Genomic DNA, 23,258 nt, shown 5'->3' with positions numbered 1-23,258 from the left:
CACAGAACGTTCTGTTCTGAGCTGCAAGTTGGTGGCTTTCGTCCCCGTGCCCGGCCTTGCACAGGTTTGCAGTCAGCGCAGAGAACTTGAGCTTCTCAGGGCTCTCCGGGACGCTGTCTCCTTTGCCCGGGGCTGGCGGGGACCTGGCGCAGAGAGCAGATTCCAGAGCCCGCCCTGCCTGCGCTGCCTGGCTGACCAGCTCCACGCAGCGAGGAGGACGCTGCCGTGAGCACATCCGTGGGAGGCAGCAGTGGCTCTCCAGAGCCGGCCGGCCTGGGGGGTGGGGGTGGGGGTGGGAAGAAAGCCCTCCCTGCTCCAGATCCCTAGCAAGCACACCTCCGCCCCCGCCCCTCCCCAGGGCCGGTCACCACGGTCACCGACTGACCCTGGTCCCTTGCCTCTCCCTGCCTCCTCTTCCATCTGAGTCCACTCAGACGTCTCTCGTGGGGTCACTGCAGAAACTGGGCAGAGGCGTGAAGGGCGACCACCGTGCCCTTGCAGAGCGGATGCGCAGTGAAGGCTGGCTCCCCACGCCCGCCTGGGATGTGAGTGGTGCTGACCTTCTCCTGCACCTTGAGCCTGGGGCTGCAGTTTCACCCGGGACCCCCCATCTCCCCCACCCCGCGCCCCCTGACCCCGAGGGAGTCGTGTCTGCGTTGCCTTCAGGCTGACCCCCGGGGGCGGCCTCGCCCTGGTCCGTCTTTCCCGTTAGCCCCTCCTGACAACCACAGGGCCCGCTGTTTCGGGGCTCTGGGGAGCTGATCTGTAGGACCGTCTGTGTCTCGTCACCGTCAGGGAAATGAGTATTTCTTCCCAAGGCCACTGCGGGGTGTTTCGTGGAAGGAGGGGCTGCTGGGGCTGCTGGGAACAGTAGCAGAAGAACTCAGGATGCAGAGAAGCCACCAGGAGAGGCGAGAACTCCCCCTGGAGGGCGGGGAGGAGGCGCCGCGGGCAGCCCAGCTGAACGCGTAGGGGATTGGAGCACTTGTGGGTCACGGCCTGCTGGCATTTCTTTTCTACTGGAAAACAAAAGGGAAGAGGCTTTCCAGGTGGCCACGGGGCTCCCACCTCCTCTGGCCAAGGCTGAAGGCCCCCAGCCCCGAGGGCGGAGCGGCCCTGCAGCCCCGAGCAGGCCTGCAGGGCCGCTGAGTCACGAGCCGCAGAGCGGCCAAGGCGACTCGCACAGGCCGTCTTCGCTGCCACTGAAAGACGCTCCAAGTGAGACCCCCGGGCGTGGATCTGTGTCCTCCTAAAGCGGGTCCAGGAGTTGTTTACGCGGCCAGATTTACCACTGCCAGGAATTGCTTATCGAGACTGGGCTTCTCGGATGTCCGGAGGGAGGGGAGTGCTCTGCGTGAGAAGTAGGGCGGAGCTGGAGCCAGCTCCCCGGGTGGCTCGAGGTGACCTGCCAGTCCTCACACGGCCCCGCGGCCCTCTGCTGGCAGCACCTCCTGTCCCACTGTTATTTTTATCTCCGGGTGAAACGGTAGTTTACCTTTATTGTTCTGGTTCCCCATCGGCGTGGCTTGCCGTCTTCCGTCCCTGCCTCCTTCCTTGGCACCGGGACGCACACCTGCCTGCGTTTCCAGGCTTCCTGGCAGGCTCGGGGCACCGAGGGAAGGGCAGGAGGCTACTGGCGGGCTCCCTCCCCAGCAGCGGGCTGTGCTGGGAAAGGGCCGCTGTCAGGCTGCCTGGTGGGTGTGCTCAGCCCTGGGGTGCATGCACGGGTCGGGGGGAGGGCTGGGACCCCCCACCTCACTGTGGGCTGGGGCGTCGCTGCCCACGTGAGAGGCCCTCGGCGCCCTGCGGGCCAGCTGGTCGGCGGCCAGGTGGCACTGAGCGCCCTTTGTTTCTCCCAGTGATGACTTCCCTCTTTGGGTCAATTATGCAGCCTAATAGCTGAGATTACTTCTGAACAAAGTGTGCCTCGCAGCCTGTGGCTTTTCCAGGGCAGCCCTGCCGGCCAGGGCCCTGCCACCCTCCCCAAAACAGGGCGAGAGGATGCCCCTAGCAGGTGACGGTCAGTCTGCTGCTTGGCTGGCCCTCCCGTGGCCACCGCCCTGAGGGGAACATGCGTTACCAGCCGGCATCGGGTTGGGAGGAGCGGGCAGGCTGGCGGGAGGACTCAGGGGCCCTCCTTTGGACCTGCCTTGGAGGCCTGGCCCAGCAGCGGGAAGTGAAAGTGTGGGGCTTGGTCTGTCCTTGGGTGCCTGGCTCAAGAGAACCAAAGTTCAGGGTTGCATGTGGGAGCAGGGAGGCCCCGGGCATGGCTCCTGGGAAGCAGGACTGGGGATTTGCAGGGCAGCTGAGAGCTCTCCTGGTCCTGGTCTCTTCCCAGCATGGGATGCCTGCCCCCGGCTTCCTGGCAGCTCGTGTCCGGGGTGAGAACTCAGGGCCTCTCTGAGAGATGGGAGAGGCCGTCCTTACATCTCAGCTCCGGCTCCAGGTCTGAGGAGCCTGTGTGATGTCAGAACTGACCAGAGGGACATAGTGCTTTGACAAGGTCAACTGTAGACCTCGGAATCCTGGAAGGGAACCTGCTCTCCGTCCCACTGCCTCCCGGAGCAGATAGGAAATCCCACAGGTGCCTGGGTGCTGCCAGGCCTGGCCTGCAGTAATGCACCACCCCGTAGTGTAAACAGAATGGGGGGGCAGCGAGTGGTCAGGGGAGAGTGCAGGTTTGGGGCTTCAGTTAATGTGTCCCTGAATTCTGTTATTTATCCAACACATTTTATGCACCTACTGTGTGCCAGGTGCTGTGTTGGAAGCCACAGACACATGGAGGGGACAGATCCTGCCCTTGGAGGAACAAAGAATTGCACACGTCGGGTGATGACAGAAGTAAGCACACAGTTACAAAGTGTGACGACTCCAGGTGGTGCAAGCACACACGGGCGTGGGAGAGGACGCTGCGCTGGATGCCGAAGGGCCAGTGGGAGGGACAAACGTGATGTGTGTGTGTGTGCATGTGTGTGAGTGGGGGCGTGTCACAGAAGGGACAGCATGTGCAAAGGCCCGGGGGCAGGAGGCTCCTGGCATTTTCAGGGTCAACTGTGGGGTGGGGTGGAAAGAGCCTGCTGCTGATGCTGTGTCACCAAGAGGAATTTACTTTAAAGAAAGTCTCCGTGGAACAACTTGGTTTCTTGTGTGTGCGTGTGCGAGCAGGTGCACAGGTGGCAAGGCGAAGAAGAAGGGAGCAGAGGCCATGGGAGAAGGCACTGGGCGGCCCCTGGTACCCCGCCAACAGCATCCGGCAGACGAGTGAAGCTGTGCTCTCACTGACATCATGGGGGGACCCCCTGGCAGGTGTCAGACACACCGTGAGTGAGGCACACCGGTCACAGGCAGCCCGGGAGGGGGAGGGGTAAGATGGGGGTGGAGAATCTTCGCCCCCAGAGGACAGGACCTGCAGCTTCCCAGCACTCTCCAAGGGCTGACTGCTGCTGATGGGGGGTCCTGGGGTTGGAACACAAAGTGGGGTAGGGCTGTCTTTCTGTCCCTTTCTGCTGAAAAGGGGGTGGAAGCGACATTCCATGAGCGCCGACGGGCGTCAGGCATGGTGTCCCTGCTGCGTCACACCCGCCTTTAATTCCGCACCAGCAATGCTGAGAGGTAGCAGGCAGCGCTTCGGGGAGTCGCTGGTGCACCCAGCGTCTCTGACCCGAGGGCCCTGTCTCCCCTGGAGTCTGTTTGCTGGGTGGCCTCACTCCAGGAGGCCCTCCCCCTCACCCGCCGTCAGTCCCGGTCCTCCCAGCTTCCCTGTCCCTCTGGTGGGCTGCCCCGCGCAGGGCCTGGTCTCCACTCACGTCCTGCTTCTGCCCGAGCTCCCCTGGGCCCAGCCCAGAGCGTCCCACACCTGCAGCCTCAGGTTTCTCCTCTCAGCCTTCCTCTGGGGCCTGGAGAGCTTAGTGACCTTGAGGTAGGGGGCTGCTGAGTGAGTGGCGGGTCCAGGGGTATGGGGGGGATGGAGTATAGGGGATGGGAATGTGGGGTCTGGGGCTGTGGGGGCTGGGGTGTGGGGTCTAGGGGCGTGGGGATGGGGTGTGGGAACATGAGTGTCTGGAGATCTGGGAATGTGGGGGCCTGGGGTGTGGGGGTGTCGGGGTCGGGAGGTGGGGTGTGGGTGCCAGGACTCTGGTGTCAGGGGAAACTTGGGTTCTCTGCTGCCCCGCTGCCCCGCAGGGTGAGCTCGCTAATCTTTCTCGTTGCACAGCGGAGCTCCGTGTTCGGTGGCTCTAAGCCCTGTCGAGCTGGAGCTGCGGCCCCCGCCGCACCGATTTGGCACAGAATGACTCTGTCCATACAGACCTCCTTGCTGCCTCTCCTTCCACCGTTGCCCGCCCATCCTCTCTCTCCCTCTGCCAGCGCTAGGCTGCCCTGAGGGTCCCGGGGAGCCTGGGGCGTGGGTGGCCTGGGCCAGGCGATGGTCCTAAGCGCCCCCACGCAATCCACTCCTGGCACCAGGAATCCCTGAAAGGTCTCAGCACCACTCCTTTGGAGGAGAGCCTTCCCAGGCCTGGCCTGCCCTTTCCCAGTTTTTTGTTTGTTTGTTTTTTGTTTTTTTTTTTTTTTTGCTTTTTTGGCGAAGGAAGGTAATTAGGTTTGTTTGTTTAAAACGGAGGTACTGGGGGTGGAACTCAGGACCTCATGCGTGCTAGGCGTGCGCTCTGCCGCTGAGCTGTGCCCCCCCCCCCAGTCATTCTTTTCCTTTCTGGAAATCTCAGACATGTGTCAGAAATAAAAGAGGGACCCCTGGGGCTCCTTGGACCCGGGTGGAGGTGCTCCCGGAGCCCAGACTCCCACCGCTGGTCATTAGGACGCGGGGAGAGGGGAACCCAGCACCCACGGTGGGCGAGCGGAGCTTCCAGCATCCAACCTGCAGGCCCTGTGCCGGCAGCCAGCTGGCTTTCTTATTGTTGACTCTCTTTATCTTCGAGAAACAAGCCCGCCAGGACGTGCCCCTGGCCCTACTATGAGTGTGAGTGTGGCTCCCTTTCTGTTCTGCGTCCTTCGTGCTCCCAGTTCTAAAGAATCCACTGACCAACTAGGAAATACAAAAGCTTTTGTGCTAGAAAGACATCTTTTGACATCTCCAAAGACCACCTCCCTGCCCCTCCGAAAGGAGCCACACGCCCCTCGGGGGCAGCTCATATGCAATTTACTCTTTGACTCCCGCCCCTTTTCTTCTTGTTTTAAAACCAAACTCTCCAGAGCCAGCCTGTGCAGCACGTATCTTTTCCCCTTTGGTGAAGGAAGCATGCTCTCTCCCCATGTCTGCGTTGTCCCCTCCCCCTCGATTGGCATCCGTGCGGAGATGCAAAGCAGCCCTTCCTGCCAACAAGCCCCAGGTTCGGGCTGATGTCTGTGGGCTGGGGGCTCCTTGAGCTGAGAAGGGAAGTCGGGAGGCAGAAATCTGCACTTTCTCCTTGATAAATGTGATGTGGTGATTTACAATAAATATACAGTTTGCTCTCTGCCCGGATCCCTGGCTCACGGCTCCCAAACCCCTCGGAATTTCCTGAGCAGGAAGAGTAACGGGAGCATCTTCTGTTACTTGGTGCCTTGTCCTCGGCTCCCGAAATTGCTTCAGAGCCGTAGAGGTGGCATGGGTGTCCCCTTCCACCGCACCGGGGCTCACGTTAATGAGACGACTTCCGGACCACACCGCAGGGTGCAGGGCTGGTTGCCAGGGAAATGGACCGCAAGTAGAAGGTTGGGACTTCCAGCCCCATCCCTTGATTTCCAGGGAGGGGAGAGGCATTAGGGGTGGAACCAATCACCAATGGCCGATGATTTAATCAGCCATGCCCGTGCAATGAGGTTCCACAAAACCCCCAAAGAGCGGGGCTTGGAGAGCTTCTGCGTTGGGGAACCAGAATACTTCCATGCGTTGCTGTTCTGGGCCCCAAACCGTACAGGGATAGAAGCCCCTTTGTTTGGGAACTCGCTCTGTGTAGCTCTTCATCTGGCTCTATGTCCTCTGATCAGCTGGTGACCTAGGGAGTAAATGGGTTTCCTGAGCTCTGTGAGCTCCCCAGCAAGTGGATGGAACCCGAGGAGAAGGTCCTGGGAACCTCTGGTCTGTGGCCGGCTGGTCGGAAGCACATACGACAACCTGGACTTGCAGGTGTCACCTGAATGGCGGGCAGTCTAGTGGGAGTAAGACCTTAACGCATGGAATCTGACACTGTCCCCAGGAAGATGGTGTCAGAATTGAATGAAATGGTGAGACAGCCCACCAGTGTCCGCTGAGAGCTGCATGGTGTAGGAAAAACACATATCATACCACAAGCTACTGGCAGGTCAAGTTTAACGTGATGAGAGGATTCAGGGTTAATGCCTTCCTGAGGCCACACGGACACCAGGGTCAGGCTAGGAAGTGCTGGACACGATTTGCAAGCTTAGTGAGGAAGGCGTGGAGTGGTCTCATGGTGACTCTGAGGCGCTTACGTGTGCATCGCAGTTTTGTTTATTTGTTGCATGCCCAGGGCATCCTTGGGTGGCCGAGCCGTGTGTGGCCCTCTGACGCTCTAGCTTGCTGGTTCCTGTGCCCCGTCTGCAGAAATGGCTGCTTGCTTGGTGGCACAGTGTCTCGCTGGAAGGAAGAGGGCCTCTGAAGCGCTGGCTAGCTCCATACAGGACAAAGAATGCTGCTCTGGGAGCAGGCGGTGGAGGGAGCTTCCTCCGGATGGAAGACCTGGAGGACACAGCCCAGAGCGTTTCCGGGCAAAACGTAGGACTCTGTTGACAGCTGGTGCCAATCAGGCTCCGTAAAACGTAGGTCCTGAAACCACTTACCAAGGAAGCAGCAAACCTTCCAGCAGCCTCGTTTTCTCTGAACGCTGGAAAGTATCTCCATCCCGCAGCTGCTAATTGAGAAAGCTTCCTGCCCCACCCTCATTTCTCAGGCAGGCCCAGCCCTCTGCCCTCTCCATCAGCCACTGGGCGGTCTATGAATAGGACAAAGTCGGTAAATTTACACCAGCTCGGGAGGTAAAAAAATCTCCCTTTTCCAGCCTCAGCCCAGAAAGGAAGATTTTTTCCTGTTACCCTTGGTTGTGGGAGGGAGGAGTAGCGGGAGAAGGGGTGTGGTCACTTTGCAGATGGCACCCTGTTTAAAACAGGCACGTCTTGTACCCGGAGACAAACAGAGCCAACAGGACAGACAGAGGGAAGAGGAATTGGCTCACACTCTTACAGAGGCTGAGAAGCCACAGTCTGCTGTCTGCAGGCCGGAGAACCGGGAAAGCCTGGTATAATTCAGTCTGAGTCCAGAGGCCTGAGAACCAGGAGCTCTGACGTCCAGGGGCAGGAGAAGACGGACGTCCCTCCTCGAGAGGAGAGAGCGCATTGGCTCTTGCTCTGCTGTTTGATTCCCCGCAGGTCCTCGGCCGACTACGTGATGCCCGCCCGTACCGGGAAGGGCGGTCTTTACTCCGCCCCTGAACAAACGCTGATCTCTTCTGAAACGCACCAGAGACGCAGAAATAATGTTTTAGCAGCTATCTGGCTGGTCAGGCTGGCACACACAATTAACCGTCACCCAAGGTCTGCAGGGAACACCCTGAGTTTGGACCCTCTCGGGGAGTTCAGGGCTCTCTTGGGCAGGAGCCACCCCGTCCTCCTTGCTCGGCCCTGCAGTAAACCTTCCTCTGCTCCAGACTCTTGATGTTTTGGTTTCTTTGGCCTCACGGTGCCCCAGGCATGCAAGCTTGCGTTCGGCCGCAGGTCTCGCCCAGACCTCTAGTGCACCTGCGTTTTGGAGTAAGACTCCCCATAAACTGCTGGTGGCTCACACCAGAGGGAGGGTGTCCTTGGGTGGCCAGGGGATTTTCGCTTTGCTTTTCCTCTGTGGCCAGCCCAGAGGAGCCATGTGACCAGCAGCCAGGTCAACAGACCTCCTGGTGGCTGGAAAGATCTAGTCCTTGTGGGCAGGAAGGTACTGGAATTTTGATCAGTGCGAAGCATTTCGGGGTCCAGGCCATGGCTTGCATCCCTCCGTGGTGCTCTCAGAGGCACTGCTTGTCCAGAGGGGCTCTGAAGACCGGTCATGGCTTGGTTTGCTGACGTTGGCCGAGCCACCATCCTCTATCGGGAAGCTCTGTAGAGGGTGCCAGTTCTTCTGAGGATGAACCAGGGCAATCCTCTAACCATGCCGGTGGCCATCAGTTTATAGAGGTGGGTCTGTAGCTGCACCGAGCTGCTGAAATGGGCACAAGCCGCCCAGAGACGAGCTGTGCTCTCCGAGGTGCTTGGCCGGGGTCCACGCAGGCTTTCTACGATTTGACTCACCAAGCTAGAGAAACCCGCCACGCCTCCCCGTCCCCCGTGAGCTTCTGTGAACATCAACAAGAGATTAATCTCTGATGGCCACAGCTAACAATCAACATCGACTTTAGAACAAGAATTAAAGAAATACAGACAACAGGACGGTGATGGCTTCCTTCTATTGCCCCCCGCTTCTTGGCAAGCTCATTGCTGAGCTGGAGCCCCAGCACCACCTTGGGGCCGCAAAACTCCTGCCGGACCTCGTGGGGACGGTTCTGCTTCTGCCTTGGCGTTGGGGCTGCTGAAATCCCCGAGGTCTCCCTCTCATCCCGCGGGCGCGTGCGAGACCCTCACTGTGCCAAGGGCTGAGGGTGCAGCTCCGTGGGGAGGCCGAGAAGGACCCCTGGCTCCTCGGGGAGAGACCCTGCAGACGGGGAGCTCTTCGGGTCAGCGGGCTTTTTACTCAGTTACAGGCTGTCTCCTCCTCCCTGCCTCTCCGGCTGCTCGTTTCCCGCTGGTTAGCTCCCTGCCTCTGAGTAAATCCCTGAGAAGGATTTATTAATCCCCGGGTCGTGCCGGGTCCCGTCCATTAAAGGAAATGAGGGCCTTTTCCCCAGCATGTAAAAGTACTTCCAGAATACTTCGCGTGAGCACTAAGCCAGCTCTGCTCTCCTAGACACCTGTTCCCTCTCGCCCTGGGACCCACTGTACCCGCCCCCCAACGGGGACTGGGGTGCCCAGGGCCTAGGACGGCTCTCGGTGGGTGGCGGGAGGTCTCCATGAGCTGCCTGGATGTCCCTCCCGACCCGTGAGGGGGGAGCCCGGCCGTCGCGGGGGTGAGTTTGGGTGGCTGTACGCACCCTTGCTGGTGTGGGACGCGTGTCGGTGACCTTGGCTCTTCAGCACAAAGAGAGCCCGGGGAGGTTGGGCCATTTGTCCTGCAGGCCGCTGCGGGGCGGACCCCTCAAACTGTCAGCAGTGTGCTTCTCCAAACACGAACCCACAGGCACGGTCTGGGTGGAGTCCCCAGAGCGCCAAGGCCGGGAAACCAGGTCCTGCCTTGTGTGTTCCCAAGGCGGCCACGTGGGACCGTCCCCTGACCCAGAGCCCCGGGTCTGCCCGTCCTCTCGCAGCCTGGCCTTCACGTGGAGCCCCCTCTGCCCCTGCGGACATGGGGCCGGGCTGCCCTTGGCCCTGGCCCGTCACTGCCTCCGACGGCTCTCAGTCTGAGATTGCTCCTCCACTCAGCGAGGAGCCTCACAAGGTGGGGGACACTACTCAGCTCCCAGACAGTTTAAACGTCCACTCCTGCATTTCCAGCATGTTCGACGCGTTGCCCTCAGAAGGGCAAGCAGCCGCCAGTTTCCCCTGCTCCCCACCCCTCCCAGTTGTGGACCTGGGCTTCCTGCATCTTGTGTGGCCACCAAAGGCATTGGGAGGGGTCACCCTCTAATGCTGAGCTGGCATGAACACTGTGACGTCCAGCCCATTGGGGGCCAGTGCCCAAGAGCGGGTAGGTGCCAGGGCTGCTTCCTGGTGGGGAGACAAGAGGCCTGGCTCACACAGGCCCTGCGCTCAGGTGCCCTGGTGCCAGCAGCTGGAGGCTTTTTTTGGGGATGAGCGAGAAGTGCAGCATTTGCACTGGCTGTTCTGAGTTGACTGGCCTGTGCAGGGTGCACAGCCGGGAACCGTGCGACGGGCAGGCAAGATGCTTCTGAGCCCCGAGGTTGGTGGACGTTCCATCCTCTCAGGGCTCCATCCGAAGAGCAGCCATGGCTGCCGGTCTGGGTGTGGCTGCTGGTTGGCGTTCCACCGCCTGGTCTCTCCTCCCTCCTCCCTGACTTTCGCATTCCTGCCTTTCTTTCCGATCCCTGTCCTGGCTCTGGAGGAGGGAGGAGACCCAGGCTGCTGGCCTCCCCACCCCCAGTGGAGGCTGCGACACCCCCACACTCACCCTCAGCCACAGACTGAAGGCCAGGAGCAGGCCTGGGTCAGCCCAGGAGGTGCTCAGTCTGCATTCTCTCTGGGGAGGGGCCTGGGTCTCCCGGGACACGTGGGGAAGGTGCGCTCCCATCTGCCTTCCTTGCGTCCAAGAACCCACTGGTTGGTTCTGGCTGGCAGGAGGCCCCCGGCCCCTGTCCTCGGGTCACTGCAGTCCGGGTAATGAGAAACATCAGACTTTCACTTTTCCAGGCTGATGGCAAGAGTGAGGGCAGCGGGAAATACACAGCCACCAGGCAGCCCCAAATTCCCAGGGCGGAGCGACCCCATCCACCCCGAGAGCCAGAGCCCTCGCCCAGGTCCCTCTCTCCTTCCCGCGCCCCTCGGCCCCCTCCAAGCAGAGGTCCTCGTGGTTGGAGCGGGAAGAGAGGTCGAAGGAGCTGGTGGGCCCAGGAGAGGTGCCGGGGGGGACTCAGGTGCCTTTGGCCTTCCGCACAGACTCCTGGGTGACTGCAAATCCCCCTACCCTGGGCTCCTGTTTGTGGGCCCCAAACGACAGCTCGGTCGGCTGCCTTCCCAGAAGGCTCGGACTCTGCTGTCCTGAGAGGGGGCGACCTCCCTTTCTGTTTCTTCCTTTCAGCCTCCTCCGAGGCCCAGCTGCCCTGAGCGAGGCGATGATAGGACGTGGCCGGCGACTAGATCTCCGGGTGGGGCTGCCCTTGACCTGGAGGAACGGGGTTTGGAGCTGTGAGTGGACCCCGACTGCAGACCAAGGAGCGGGTTTCTGCAGGGCAGTGAGGAGAAGTGGTGATGGGCCACTGGGTGTCCGGACCCTCCCTTAGGAGCCCCCAGCCCCGGCTCCCCGTGTGCTCAAGGTCCGACCCACATCGCTCCGGGCAAAGAGCTGGAACAGAGGGGAGCTGCCTGTCCCCCAGCCCAGGGGCAGCCCCCGAGTCTGTGAACAGACCCTGTTACTGGAACAAGTCATGAAAGGAAACGAGAGCTGCCCAGAGGGGCCTGAGCCTCCAGGAGCAGCGTCTAGAAAGATGGTAGATCAGTCCTTCTCCGGGTCCCCCAGTGCCAGGCGCGTTTATCAGGACAAGGGCCCCTCCCTCCCAACCCAGACTCGCCTTGAGCATCCCACAGTGGGGTGAGGGTCAGACAGTGAGGCCTCCGTCCATTGCCATGGTCTTCACGAGTTACCTGGTGCCCCGCGGCCCCATCCCTAAAATGTCCCAAAGTCCAGTGGAGCTGGGAGAGTCGGGGAGAGAGAGAGGGAGGGAGAATGCTGTCTTTCAAGACCCCAGAAAGGCTTCCGTGGACCTTGCACAGCCGGGGGCAGGGGCTGGGTGGGTTGAATCCTGAGTCTCAGTGTTGCCACAGGTCCCTGGAGGCCGGTGGTCAGAGATCTATTTCCAGCTCCATCCCAGCCCCCCGACCCCTGTGCCGCAGGCAGTGTCACCTGAGAGGGCAGAGGGCAATGCCAAGTCACCGAGAAGAAAGGCTTGGGACCCCAGTGCTGTGGGCAGGGCCCTGAAATTCAACCCTGCCTCCATCCAGCCCTGGGCAGGCTGCTGTGTAATGGTCCACAGGGATAATCTTTTCTCCTCCAGCTTTCTGCCCCAGGCCTCTGGTCACGGATGGAGGCCGCACTGAAGGTGCGTGATGGGTCCGGGAAGGGGGAGGTGGCGGAAAGGCAGGAGTGCGGGCCTGGCCCACACTTATCACCGGTGTTGATAACACAGACTTGCAGGGTTCACCTCATTTCTTGTCGTTCTGACTCGGTGCCCCCTGCTCGGTTAGGGCTGAGGTCCGGTGCTCACTGGGGCTCCCGGGGGGAGAACCCTCTTGCAGAACGCTGGGGTGGGGGCCTGAAGCTAGACCGCCTGCGTCCAGGGGGGACTCCGTCCCCTCCCGGCTGTGTGAGCGCAGCCAGGCCACACCCTGAGACTTCCCTATACTCCAGGAGCAGGATTTGCACGCTCGGCCCTGGGGCAGACTGTATCTTCCGAAGGGGGGTCACACCAGCCTCCATCCCCGCCCACAAGCTCTCTGACAGCTGACTCTGACATTCCGGCACCTTCCTGGAACTTGTGCCCCACCGCGAAACCGTGCTGGAGGTCACGCCGCGAGCCTCCCAGATATCGCGGATCGCAGAGGCCGCCTGGCCTCCCTCTCCGGGTGCGCTTGCTCTGGGGGCAGCCGGCTGATGTGTGCGAGGACATTCAAGCAACCCGAGGATGCTACTTGCCCTCCGGGAGTGACTGCAGCCCTGCCCTCCCCGGACTGGACGCCTGGGACCCTCCAACGCCCAGGTAAGCGGTGTCTAAATTCCTGGCCCGCGGAGAGCAGGAGAGAGAATACCGATCGCTGGTGCATCCAGACTCTATGTTCTGACTTTTGTTACTGAGCCGCTGCACCCATGGCAACGAAAGGAGACCATTCTTGCGTTATTGCAGCTCAGATTGCAGGCAGAGATTTCCTAGCTCAGTGAAGCTTATTCCAAAAATCTGGACCATAGGCTTCGCTTTAAGAATAAAATACCTGTTGCACCCACTGACCATTAACATATCGATTTCACAGGTTTCTGGACGTGGCTGCTTTGTCTCTAGCAAAACTGAAAGCAAAGCTAAGATGCATGTCACGGGATACCCGTCGCATGGGTCCCCCGTCCCCTCACCCATGCACAGCCGCTACGGGTACCTGGGCGCCGAGGTTCTTTTTCTCTTTTTCCAACCAGGAAGCGCTGGAAACAAGGAGAAAGGGGTTGCTGACCCACAAGTTTCCCTGGACATCTGGAAAATAATTTTAAATATTTATATGTGATCTGCAGGAGATTACACATTGACCGTGGAGAGCTTCAATTACCCAGTGATCTGTCAAAGTCAGAAAAACCTTTCCCTTCAGAGAAAGCATTTTATAAGCCTGCTTGGAACTCTGTTCCGCTTAAATGTGTTGGAAAAAAACTTGAAATGCAAAAGAAAGTTGTCAGAAAGGGGCCAAGTGGTTGACAGGGAGGGATGCCTTTGGATTTGCAGCTGTAACGGAAGAACACAGGCCCGGCTGTGAACATCCAGCTGTGCCACATTTCCCATCAGAGCCCGCTAAGGGCAGGGGCGTGGCGCGGAGCAACTGCTGTGGAAAGTGACTGCTGTTTCCTGGTTGGGGCCAACCTGACAACTGTGACTGGGGCGATGTGTGCGCTCACCTCTCCTCCTCCCTCGTGGGCACCAGCTCCCACAGGCAGGGAGGTGTGGCCTTAGGACCACGTTCTGCAGATGGTCCCTGAATTCCCTGCATCTTCCTTCACATTCTCCCCTCCATCGTGCTGGCCGGATGTGGAGGGCCTGGGTGGTGACAGGGCTGCTGGGGAGAAGCCTGCATCCCAGCTGACTGTGGAACAGGTACCCTCCCCTACCTGCGCTGGACTGGGGCAGAGGGAAAAGAAACGCTGACCCTGTTACAACTCGCCCTGGCTGGCGTACCTGCAGACCCCTGGAGAACAGGTGCGCACCTGAGTCGTCCTCATCTTTGCAGAGTCCAGCTGGTGATGCTCACAGAATGAGCGAGCTCAAGAGAAGCGTGCCTTTACTCGGGGCAGCAAGCCGCTCAGGGTTTCATTTGTTTCCCCAAGAGGAAGGAAGAAGAAAGGGCTGAGATCAAGCACTGAATGGAAAAGTGGAGATCGCCAAGCTCTTTGCGTCCTGTCCCTTGTTTATGGCCAAAACAAACAAACAAACAAACAAAAAAACCGCCCCTAAGAATTGCTGAAGCCAGTCGGCCTCTCGTGTGTGCGGCCAGCGGAACAGGAGGTATTTTGCACGTGTTCCCCTTTCTTTAAGCCTGTCTCGCTCTGGGTCCTGGCCAGGCGGCATCACTTGAACAGTTAGGCTTCACTGTTTTCGTCACTAACCACAACCAGCAGAAGCAGAGTGAGCGAGTGTATAACCTGAGTCCTTTACTTGACCACACAGATATTGAGGCAATCTGGTTGTTTGGAATTGTTGACAAAAATCGAGGCACCCCTGGAAAGGACCAAGGTCAAATGGGTTTTTTAACATTTAGCATTATACTTGCAAATGTGAAGTGAGGACAAGGGTATTAATGAATATTTTGTGTATGTGTTTGCACACTCATCCACGAAGGTACTGAATTTTCCCTTTCCTGTGCATAAAAAATGTAATTCTGGACACCTTCACCTGCAGGCGTCGCAAGCCTGTTCAGAGTCAGATCACCCATGAGCGACCCCTAGTCGAGCCCAGTACATCAGAGCCAGTATTCGTAGACAGTCATCAATTACCCGTTTTTATTGGAAAGGGAACGTGCAAAATGCGAAGTGGTAAACAATGATGGAAACCTGGCGTATTTGGGGTTCAAAGACACCAGTTAGATCTCCAGCACCTTAGATGATTTTAACGTGAACATTCATGCCAAAGGGGAAATTCTGAATGGACACGTGGGGAGGTGACTGTTCTGTTCTGTGTTACTTGGTTGCAGCCCGGGCTGTGTGCCGTGGTCGGTGTATTTGCACCTGTCTTCACTGAGACATAGTTTACAGGAGTTAGTGGCTAGAATGCCCAGTTTTCACGAGAAGATTAGAAGGCTCTTTGAAAGATGGAGCTGAAATCCTCTACAGACAGAACCCCAAAGCCTCTGTGTGTCTTTATTTTAAGCTACAAGGATGATCTTGGACACCTTTTTATTTCTCTTCAGTGTCCTGGGCTTGATTGAAAGTTTTTATTACACAAACCCTCTGCCAAGAATGCGTGCGTCTGCAAAGGGCAGGGCAGGTCCAGCTGCAGCCAGCCGCGTTTCGGGGCTGAGTGTTTAGGAGATTAGATGCTAATGTGGCTCGCAGGAGTTAAGGTTTTCTTCAAAATCCTCCGACGTGTTGTGGGCTGGTGGATTCCACGTTTATGATCGTATTAGCTAACTCCCCCCGGGGCAGGCAGACCCCCCCCCAGAGAGCGGTGGCCGTGTTAACGAGGATGACGGGGCCGGGGCGTCATGCTTTGCTCTCTTCCGCTGACAGACTTGTTTTTCTTAAGCCCTGGGAGGTGGGGGTAGTGGCAACGTTGCCGGGGAGGTTGCATTGCCCCGATCCTCCGCCTCCCCAAGACTGGGGAGTCGTAAACCCTCAGTTAAACTGAGTGCAAATCCAAACCTTACAGCTGAGGCTGTGAGGACGAGGAGCAGAGGGCCCGAGGCGACCCTGGCGTGGGCGACCACATGCACTGTGACTTCAGGGGCCCAAATTCTCTGATGCGCTGCCAAGTGAGAGGCGGGGTCTGTCCCCCTCCTCGATTCCAAGTGGGTTTGTGAGCGCTTCACCCAGGAGCCCAGTGAGGTGGGAGGGGAAGGCAGTGACCTCAGAGGCCTGGCAACTCTGCTGGGTCCTTTCGGGACACCTGTTCTCAGGATGTATCTTTCCAACTGGACGACATACTGTGTGGAAACCACGTGGAGAGGACACACGCGAGTGTCCCTAGTGTTCCCAGCTCGCCCAGCCCCCCGCCTCGGAGCCATCCCACCCCAGGCTCCAGCCTCAGGGGCTCGAGCTCCCAGCTGTTCTGGTGACCCCAGCTCGGGGTGCAGACTCTGGGGATCAGGCCCGCGCCCCTGCTGTGCCCTGCCTGCGTTCTGACCCACAGTGCCCGAGGGCGTGGCTGCTGTTTTAAGGTGGGGTGGTCTGCCGCCCAGCAAGGGATATCCAGGACCCAGGCAGGTCTCCCTTCCGTCTGGGTGTAAGATCTGAGGCCAGGATCACAGGGATGACAGCAAACATGCATGTGACGCTGCCCTCCTCCAAGCCCTTTACAGCTGCTGACCACGGGTCCTCAGGACAGCTGCTCAAAGAGGCGGGGCCGGACCCCTCGGGGTGAAGCCCCTTCCTGGGAGGGCTGAGGTTCACTGTCAGGGGCACGAGGGCCGTTCTTAGACGAGGGAGGGAGGAGAAGGCCGCCGAGCGAGGAACGGGCGCCCTTGTCCCAGTAACCGTGGACATCCCTGAGCTCGCCTGGCTCCGCGTGTTTGTCTGGCTGCACACCCTCACCCTGAGCCTGGGGGCCGGCCCTGACCCCTGCCCTCTGCTCAGGGCTTACCTGTGGCTCCAGGCCTCGGATGCGAGTCCAGAGCCGCTGCCGCTGTTTTGGCTGTGAACTGACCAGAGCAGCGGGGCGGGGCCTCGGGCTGTCACCCGAGAAAAACGAAGGCGTGCAGCTCCGCCATCTGGGCCAGCCTCTGGCTCTGTGTCCCCCCCCGGCCCCCACATTAAGACTTGTTTCTTTTCAAACAAGTTTTAGGTTCACAGCAAAATTGAGGGGAAGATGTTTCTCCAGGTTCCTCAGTGTGTGTGTGTCCAGGGTGGGGCCTCCTGGAAGGGACCAGAGGCAAGCAACTGAAGCAGGCAGTTTACCTGGGGGGTGATTGCAGGAAGTCTGGCTCAGGGAAGGGAGCAGGGGGACAGGGAGGGGAAGCGGGACCATAGAAGGGGTGTCTCGCTGCAGACTGAGCCCCGGGTGCTGTTTGGGCCCCTGGGCTGGATGCTGGGGGCACGCCTCGGGCCGTCCCAGAGAGGTCCACTGACTGTGTTCGGCCTCTCATTCCACGTCCACTGGCCGGGGCCGCTCCTAGAGGTTTAGGCCGAGAGGTCCAGGACTGTGATGAGGCCAGGCACCCGCACTGGCTGCTCTGGGGGGAGCTCAGCACAGCACGGCTTCGTGCACTTCTGTGGGAGAGCAGGCTGAGCTAAAGCCTTGTGAGAAACCCCGCAGGCCAGGACTTAGACATTCTGGCCCATGGTGAGGTCACAGGATTTGTAGCAAGGAGTCAGGAACATTCCTTTGAAAAGCGATCTGCCCCATGACCTGCCACAAGATCCCACAGGTCCTTCTCCGTTTCCGCTGGAGGGATCCCAGCCTCCCTGGTGGCAGCCCAGACCTGCGATGGGGTTACAGGACGTCAGCCTGTCGGCGGGGCCAGGGCAGCCCAGTGCGGGCCCATCCAGGAGGCAGCTCTTCTTTTGGAGAAGGAAATTCTGCCTTCAAACACCCCTGCTTTCTCCCTTCTCCCCAGCCCTCACCAATCAGGCACGACCACTAGCACCCTGGGAACAGGCTGGGGGTTGGATTCTGGCCTGAGCCAGGCCATCTGAGAGTCATTCTTTGGGCCTGGACAGTTAACAAACCAGTTTCCGGTCTCAGTACTTGCCCGTTTTACGACACTGCACAGCGTACAGCACTGTCTCGTGCGGCAGGCCACCCGGTCTCACCACTGCCCCCGACCGCACGGCCAGAGCAGGTGGACGTGATCGCCTCCACCCTGCAGAGGAGGGGACGGAGGCAGGGAGGTGGCGGGGAGGTTGCTCAGCTCACGTGGCCCCACGCAAAAGCAGGTCTGGCGCCAGATGCTGAGCGCTGGGCGCCCGCCCTCCGCCAGACCACGTGGCTGTTGAATTCTCCCAAGCACCGCCTCCAGGGGTCCCAGAGTTAGTGCGGGGACGGGGGCTCACCGGCTCACCGCGCCAGGAGGGGCCGAGCAGGCTGCCTGGGAGTACCCGCATCACGCTGCGCCCCTGACACTCTGGGTCCTTTTCACAGCAACACAAATCGTACAGAACACAGAGCCGGGTAAGTGACACTTGTGCCGACGTGCTTGGGTGGGGGGCGGAGGGCGCCGCTATCTGTCACGCACCTTGAAATGAGCGAAACCATGCTGGGGTGACGGATGGCTGGAGTGGCGGATGGAACTGACAGAAAGCAAGAGCAGCGGATGGTCGCGGTAGCAGCTAAGCGGCGGGGCTCCCCGAGCCCCTCTTTCACCGTTTCTCTGTGTTAGAAATGTTCATAATGTAGTGCTGGGAGTTCTTGAGTTCGCTTCGGATCACCCACTCGTTTCTTCAACCTGCACGGATGTCACAGGATCAGAGTCTGTGGTGGAGACGGGGCCCCCGACCTGGGCTTGAGAGGCCCATGGTGCGTATTCCTTTCCTAGAGGCCGAGACAGCATCTTGCAGGAAGTTGGCAGCCCCGGCCCCGGCCCCGGCCTCAGTCACACAGATAAGCCTGGGGCCCAACACACCCCTGGACGGCCTCGGGGTGGGGCAGCACCACCCCAGGTGGACAAGCACTGGTCCACCCCTCATCTGACATGAGGGCGGCCCGGAGAGGGTGAGCTGCCCCAGAGATGGCGCACAGTGTTTGGGCAGCCACAGTCATCCAGCGCCCAGGGGCCTCACGTCCTTGGCTGGGGCTCTTTCTTTAGTCTCTTGCTTCTCGTAAGACTCTCAAAGGTGGAGGCCGTCAGTCATTCAGGGCGTGGTGGCAGTTCTTTGCAGTGGGTACCATTTAAGACGCCAAAGCGCAGCGTTGATGTCCTTTGTCTCTTTCACAGGTCACAGCACCATGAAGAGATATGCTCGGAACCACTTCTCCAGGAGCAGTGACAGGTTTTTCTGATGCAGGCAGGGCACAGAGCAACACTGGACAGGGCTGACCAGGAGTATGCATGGTCCGGTGATGCTGGAAAAGCTCTTGTTTATCTGAAGTCACTGATCTAAGTAGTTATTCAATCTGAGACCAAGCAGCTCCTAGCTTCGGTTCACCGTGAACTCCACTGGTCAGTCCCATCATTCCTGGGAAGCTCACTGGGTGTGCATGGGTGCTGTGCGCCTCGTGGCTGCAGGGGACCTGCACTCACCATTGCATTCCAGCCCGTGCTCTCTGTCGGCCCCAGTAGCCTCCAGGTCAGACCCAGCCCAGCCTCACCCGAGAAAGGTCTCTCTCCTCCCGACTAAACAATATTTTCTTCTTCTTTGGGGCTTTCCTGTCTCATTCTTAAATCAGGCTTTTATTTTAAATGTGTGGTGAGCTGCACACAACGTAGGTCAGGGTGGGCAGTCTCTCTCGTCATTCTGATAATGTATGTCCACGAGGCTGGGGGGAGGTGCTGCTGGACTCAGAATGCCTGCGTTTCCAGGGGCTGAGGAAACTCTGGGACACCCCTGTTTCCCAAGGTTTTGCCTCAGTTTACCCAAGATGATTTGAATTTGGAGTGTTTTAAATTTGGCTCTGGGTTGAGCTATTCAGGAGCACTACAGAAAGCAAAACAGAAATGTCTGTTGACATTGGCAGACGGGTCATGTGCATTTTCTTTGTTCCCTCTGAATCATCAAATGATAGTAAGTGAACACAGAAGGTGTACACCCAGAGCGATGCAGCCAACAGCAGATTGGGTGTGTCAACAAAATTTTGGAAAAATGGGAAGTTCGTGGCTTAGCGGAGTAGACCACCTACAAAGCACGTGCCAGCAAGTGTGTGTGTGTGTGTGTGTGCGCACACATGGGTGGGGTGTGCGGGAGATGGGTAATGGCACAATGGAAAGGAAATTTAAAGCTGTTCCAGTTACTGTCGGTACACAGCAAACCAACCCCTGGTGACAGGCACACAGCATCTTCCTGGATTCAGTGCTGAGGGATTCAGACAGGGCAGAGCGGAGCTGGCTGGTCTCTGCTCCTTGACATCTGGAGCCTTCGCTGGGGCAACCTGGAGGCAGGGGGGCCAGAGCATCCCATGTGGCCCGTAATGCGGCCTGGGCCTCTGCACGGCATGGTGACCGAGCTCCTAGAGGAGCATCTCAGGTCAGCCAGCTGGAGGCGGCCTGGCCCTCAGTGACTTACCTCGGGAGTCACCCCGCCTCCCTTTGGCCATAATCTGTTGCTGAAGCGGTCACGAGCCTTCCCAGTTGAAAAGGAGGGTCCATAGACACTCACTTCTCCGTGTGAGGGGGTCAGAGCATTTTGGGGCCGTGCAGAACCCCAGGGGGCTCGGAATCAGAAGCACTGGACACTCTGAAGGCCAGAGTGAGGGCACAGCCGCCCTGCAGGAGCGGGTGTGATCCGCACCCTGGAATCTACCCCCAGCCGAGCTGTCAAGCAGGCGCGTCACGCAAAGAGCAAATCTGCTGCTGGAAAACTCGGTTGATTGCACGTGAAAATGTTCACATTTTATTTGGTTTCGGTTTATGTAGAATCTTTTGGGAAGGACGTATATAACCACGTCTGGTGTCGCAGGTTTCCCTGGGGTTTGCTGTTACCCTTCCTGGCATGCCCTGCCCTTCAGGCGTCTCCTTTCTGCTCTCCTTTGCAGTCAGACTTGAAAACGGAGTGCGGGCTTCCCCCCTGATACCCCCGCGAAATGCTTCGGCAAACTGAAACGGCACAAAGAGAAGAATCCGTTACCTTAGGACGCCTCTTGCTAACAGACGCACAAAATCGATCGAGACAAAGCGCAGAAGCTCGTGGACACAGTTCAAGCTGCGGGGCCGGACGCTGGGGTGCCGAGCGCGGTTCCCGGGGAGGAGCCCGGCGGGGCCCTTCTCGCTGCTCGGGGTGTGCGCCGCCTCTGTGACGGCCGCTGCAACACCAGCGCTGGACACGATGTTCACTTTCTGTCCTTTTTCGTAAAAGTGAAAATCCCCTCCGGGTTTCTCTCGGTGAGGGGACGACAGGCACCGAGGCCGGTCTTCCGTAAAAGCCAAGAGGCGCAGGGCGAACCTTGGGGAAGCGGGGGAGGCCTGGAAACGCGAGCGCTTCTAACCTCCTTTGGCCCACAGACTCGTTTGAAAACCGAGTTTTCTCAGCCCCAAGCCCTCCTCCTGCACTCCAGTTTCTTGACTACCTTTTTCTCCTTTTCCTTATTTTTAAAATAATAAACATAAGATGAGGCAGAAAACGTCATTCAGAGAGAAAGCCCCGACCCCCCCACTTGGCGTTCGCGGCCCCTCCCTCGGGTGTTAGGATTTAGTCTGTTTCACATTTTGCTCAGACAGGTCATCCCTGGGCCGAGCTTATAAATAGCTCTTTCCACATCTGTTAAATGCACATTTCAAAAGCACATTTATATACTTGCTCCAACTGGCATTCACTTTTAACGTGTGCTGTGAGAAGCTTGGGTTCTAGCCGAGGCTCCTTCTGCTCCGCTCAGCCCTCTGGCGGTGCGGGCACCCGGCCTCCCAGCCGAGGAGTGTGTTCACTCCCGCCTCCCTCCCCCTGCCGGGGGTCTGGCTCAGTCCTTCCTCCTTCCGCACGCATTCCTGGCTCCAGCAGTGGGGTGAGTTCCCTCCCTCTTCCCTGGCCGCCCCTCCTCAGAGCCTCTCCTGGCCCCTCGGCCTGGCTCAGCCCACCTTGTCCCTGCCTGGCTCAGGACGCGCTCCGCCCTGAGTGCCGGCGTCCCCGTCCATCCATGGAAGCATCTTCTTCCTGTCTGCTGTCGCAGACCTTCCCTGCTCAACGCCTGCTCCTTCTGTGTCCCCGAGAGACCCCGGGCCGCTTCTGCGTCTCCTCCACATGCTGTCAGTGCACGTCCCGTGGACCCTGCCCTTGCTGGGTTTGGACTTCCAGCTTTTGTCTCTGCCTCCCTCCCCAGACCCGTAAAGGCCCCCACCCTTCCTCAGCCTGAGCTGTCCCACCTCAGGGCCTTTGCATGGCCATTCCTTCTGCCCAGAACCCCCTTCCTCTAGTCTCCTGTCTGACAAGGCCCACGCTTCCCTGCGAGGGCCCCGTCCCATCCCGCTCCCTTGTTCCATTCCCTGAGCCGCCCGAGTGCCGAGCCCTCCTCTCTGTCCACGTGCACCCCAGGCCTGGTCCTTTTTCTCTGTGACACCCGTTCCCTGCCTCTCATTTACGAGGCCTTGAACTCCCACATCCTCTGGCCTCACGTGCCTGGAGCCTGGCACGGGCAGGGCCTTGATGAGAGTGCAGCTGTGGTGCAGGTTGTCCCCAGGAGCTAAGGAGGATGGGAGCTTTGCTGGCAACGGGACGGGTAAGAATCTGGCACCAGGAGAGGCGAGTTGCCCGAGGCAGTGTGGTCAGCTGGGGCCTCCAGCCAGCGGCCGGCCGGCCTCCTGGGAGTCAGGCTGTGGTTGGGAGGAGGTCAGGCCGCCCCGGCACAGCTCTTATCAGTCCAGCTGAAGAAGGGATGCAACCAGAGAGCTCTGTGGCTGGTTGCCCTGCCCGGCTGTGGAGCAGGGCCAGCCACGGAGCTGCCCTGCAGCCCTTTTTAAAAGAATGTATTTTGTTTTTCCAAATCCCAAAGCCTCCTGCAACCCTGAAAAAAATGTGGCTCCCAGAACTTCTGTGCCATGACTGGGCTGCCCAGCCCCTCTCCCAGGGAGGACCAAAGCCTCGATGTCCTAGGATTGCAGTGTCTGGGCTGGGTCCGACATACACACACCGCTTGGGTGCTCCCCCCAGCCCTGGGGTGGAGCTGGTGAGGCAGCCCAGCCTGCTTCAGCGTGAGGTTTTGATTTCCCGGTCCTCCGAGGCTGGGGAGTGACCGCAGGGCTGGCCACTTGGCTGAAGCACATGCCCTGGCCTGGTTAGAGGCACAGGTCTGGTGCTGGCAGGGTCACCGTGGTCCTGGGTCCCCTCAGCACGGAGGAGCTGCAAGGACCAGCTGTGCTGCAGGCTCAGACACCAGCCAGCACCACAGCGGAGGCACTGCACCCCTCGGTGGGACTTCTGTAACAACGTGCTTCCCCTCCGACCGCCTATAAACCCTGGGTGGCGCAGTGCCAACACGCAGCTGCCCCCACTTCCTCCCTCCTCTTGGCCGAGGCCACAGAGGAATCATGGGGGTGTCTAAATGCACCCTCAGAATCCTGCTTCACCCTTGCCGAGAGCCGCCATTCCAGATGAACGTTCTAGACCATCTGTGCGGCTGGGTTGGGTAGGAGACGCCCTGAAAGTCGACTGTTCGCCACAGTCACAGGCAGCGTGGGGGACACGGGCTCTGTAGGGGCTCCTGGTTCCCCTCTCTCATCTCCCGGGCAGGGAGGGGGAGCCCAGAGAAGGAGACGCCCAGAGAAGGTGAGCGAAGGATGGCTGGCGCGTGTCCAGGCACGCCCCACAGGGGTGCAGCGTCTGCACTGGCTCTGTTTTCCAGAAGAAGACACTGAGGCTCAGAGAGGCTTGTCTGGATCCCTGGTTGGCAAATCAGATTTTTTTTCTTTTTTTTTTGGTGGGGGAAGGTAATTAGGTTTATTTATTTATT

At 59.3% G+C, this 23,258-nt stretch overlaps 1 protein-coding gene across 8 annotated transcripts; it reads left to right on the top strand.

Moving 5' to 3' along the window:
* The first annotated feature begins 303 nt into the window (after positions 1-303).
* On the top strand, positions 304-20,944 carry LOC106728688. Of its 8 annotated transcripts, none has more exons than XM_032470871.1 (5): positions 304-545; positions 2,754-2,841; positions 3,166-3,320; positions 6,563-6,733; positions 7,125-8,420. In XM_032470871.1, the coding sequence occupies exons 1-5, from the start codon at positions 507-509 to the stop codon at positions 7,257-7,259; spliced, it is 588 nt and encodes a 195-aa protein (XP_032326762.1). In that variant the 5' UTR covers positions 304-506; the 3' UTR covers positions 7,260-8,420. The 8 variants fall into 8 exon arrangements, 1 of the variants encoding a protein (XP_032326762.1); XR_004316350.1 differs by lacking the exon at positions 304-545 and adding an exon at positions 2,097-2,584 and having other exon boundaries at positions 6,563-6,777; XR_004316354.1 differs by lacking the exons at positions 304-545; positions 6,563-6,733; positions 7,125-8,420 and adding exons at positions 838-1,218; positions 18,601-20,944.
* Positions 20,945-23,258: the final 2,314 nt, after the last annotated feature.

The sequence above is a fragment of the Camelus ferus genome, chromosome 31 (assembly GCF_009834535.1).
Source record: "Camelus ferus isolate YT-003-E chromosome 31, BCGSAC_Cfer_1.0, whole genome shotgun sequence".
Classification (NCBI taxonomy): domain Eukaryota; kingdom Metazoa; phylum Chordata; class Mammalia; order Artiodactyla; family Camelidae; genus Camelus; species Camelus ferus.
The sequence above is the reverse complement of the archived record's forward strand: the minus strand, read 5'-3'. Positions and strand labels throughout refer to the sequence as shown.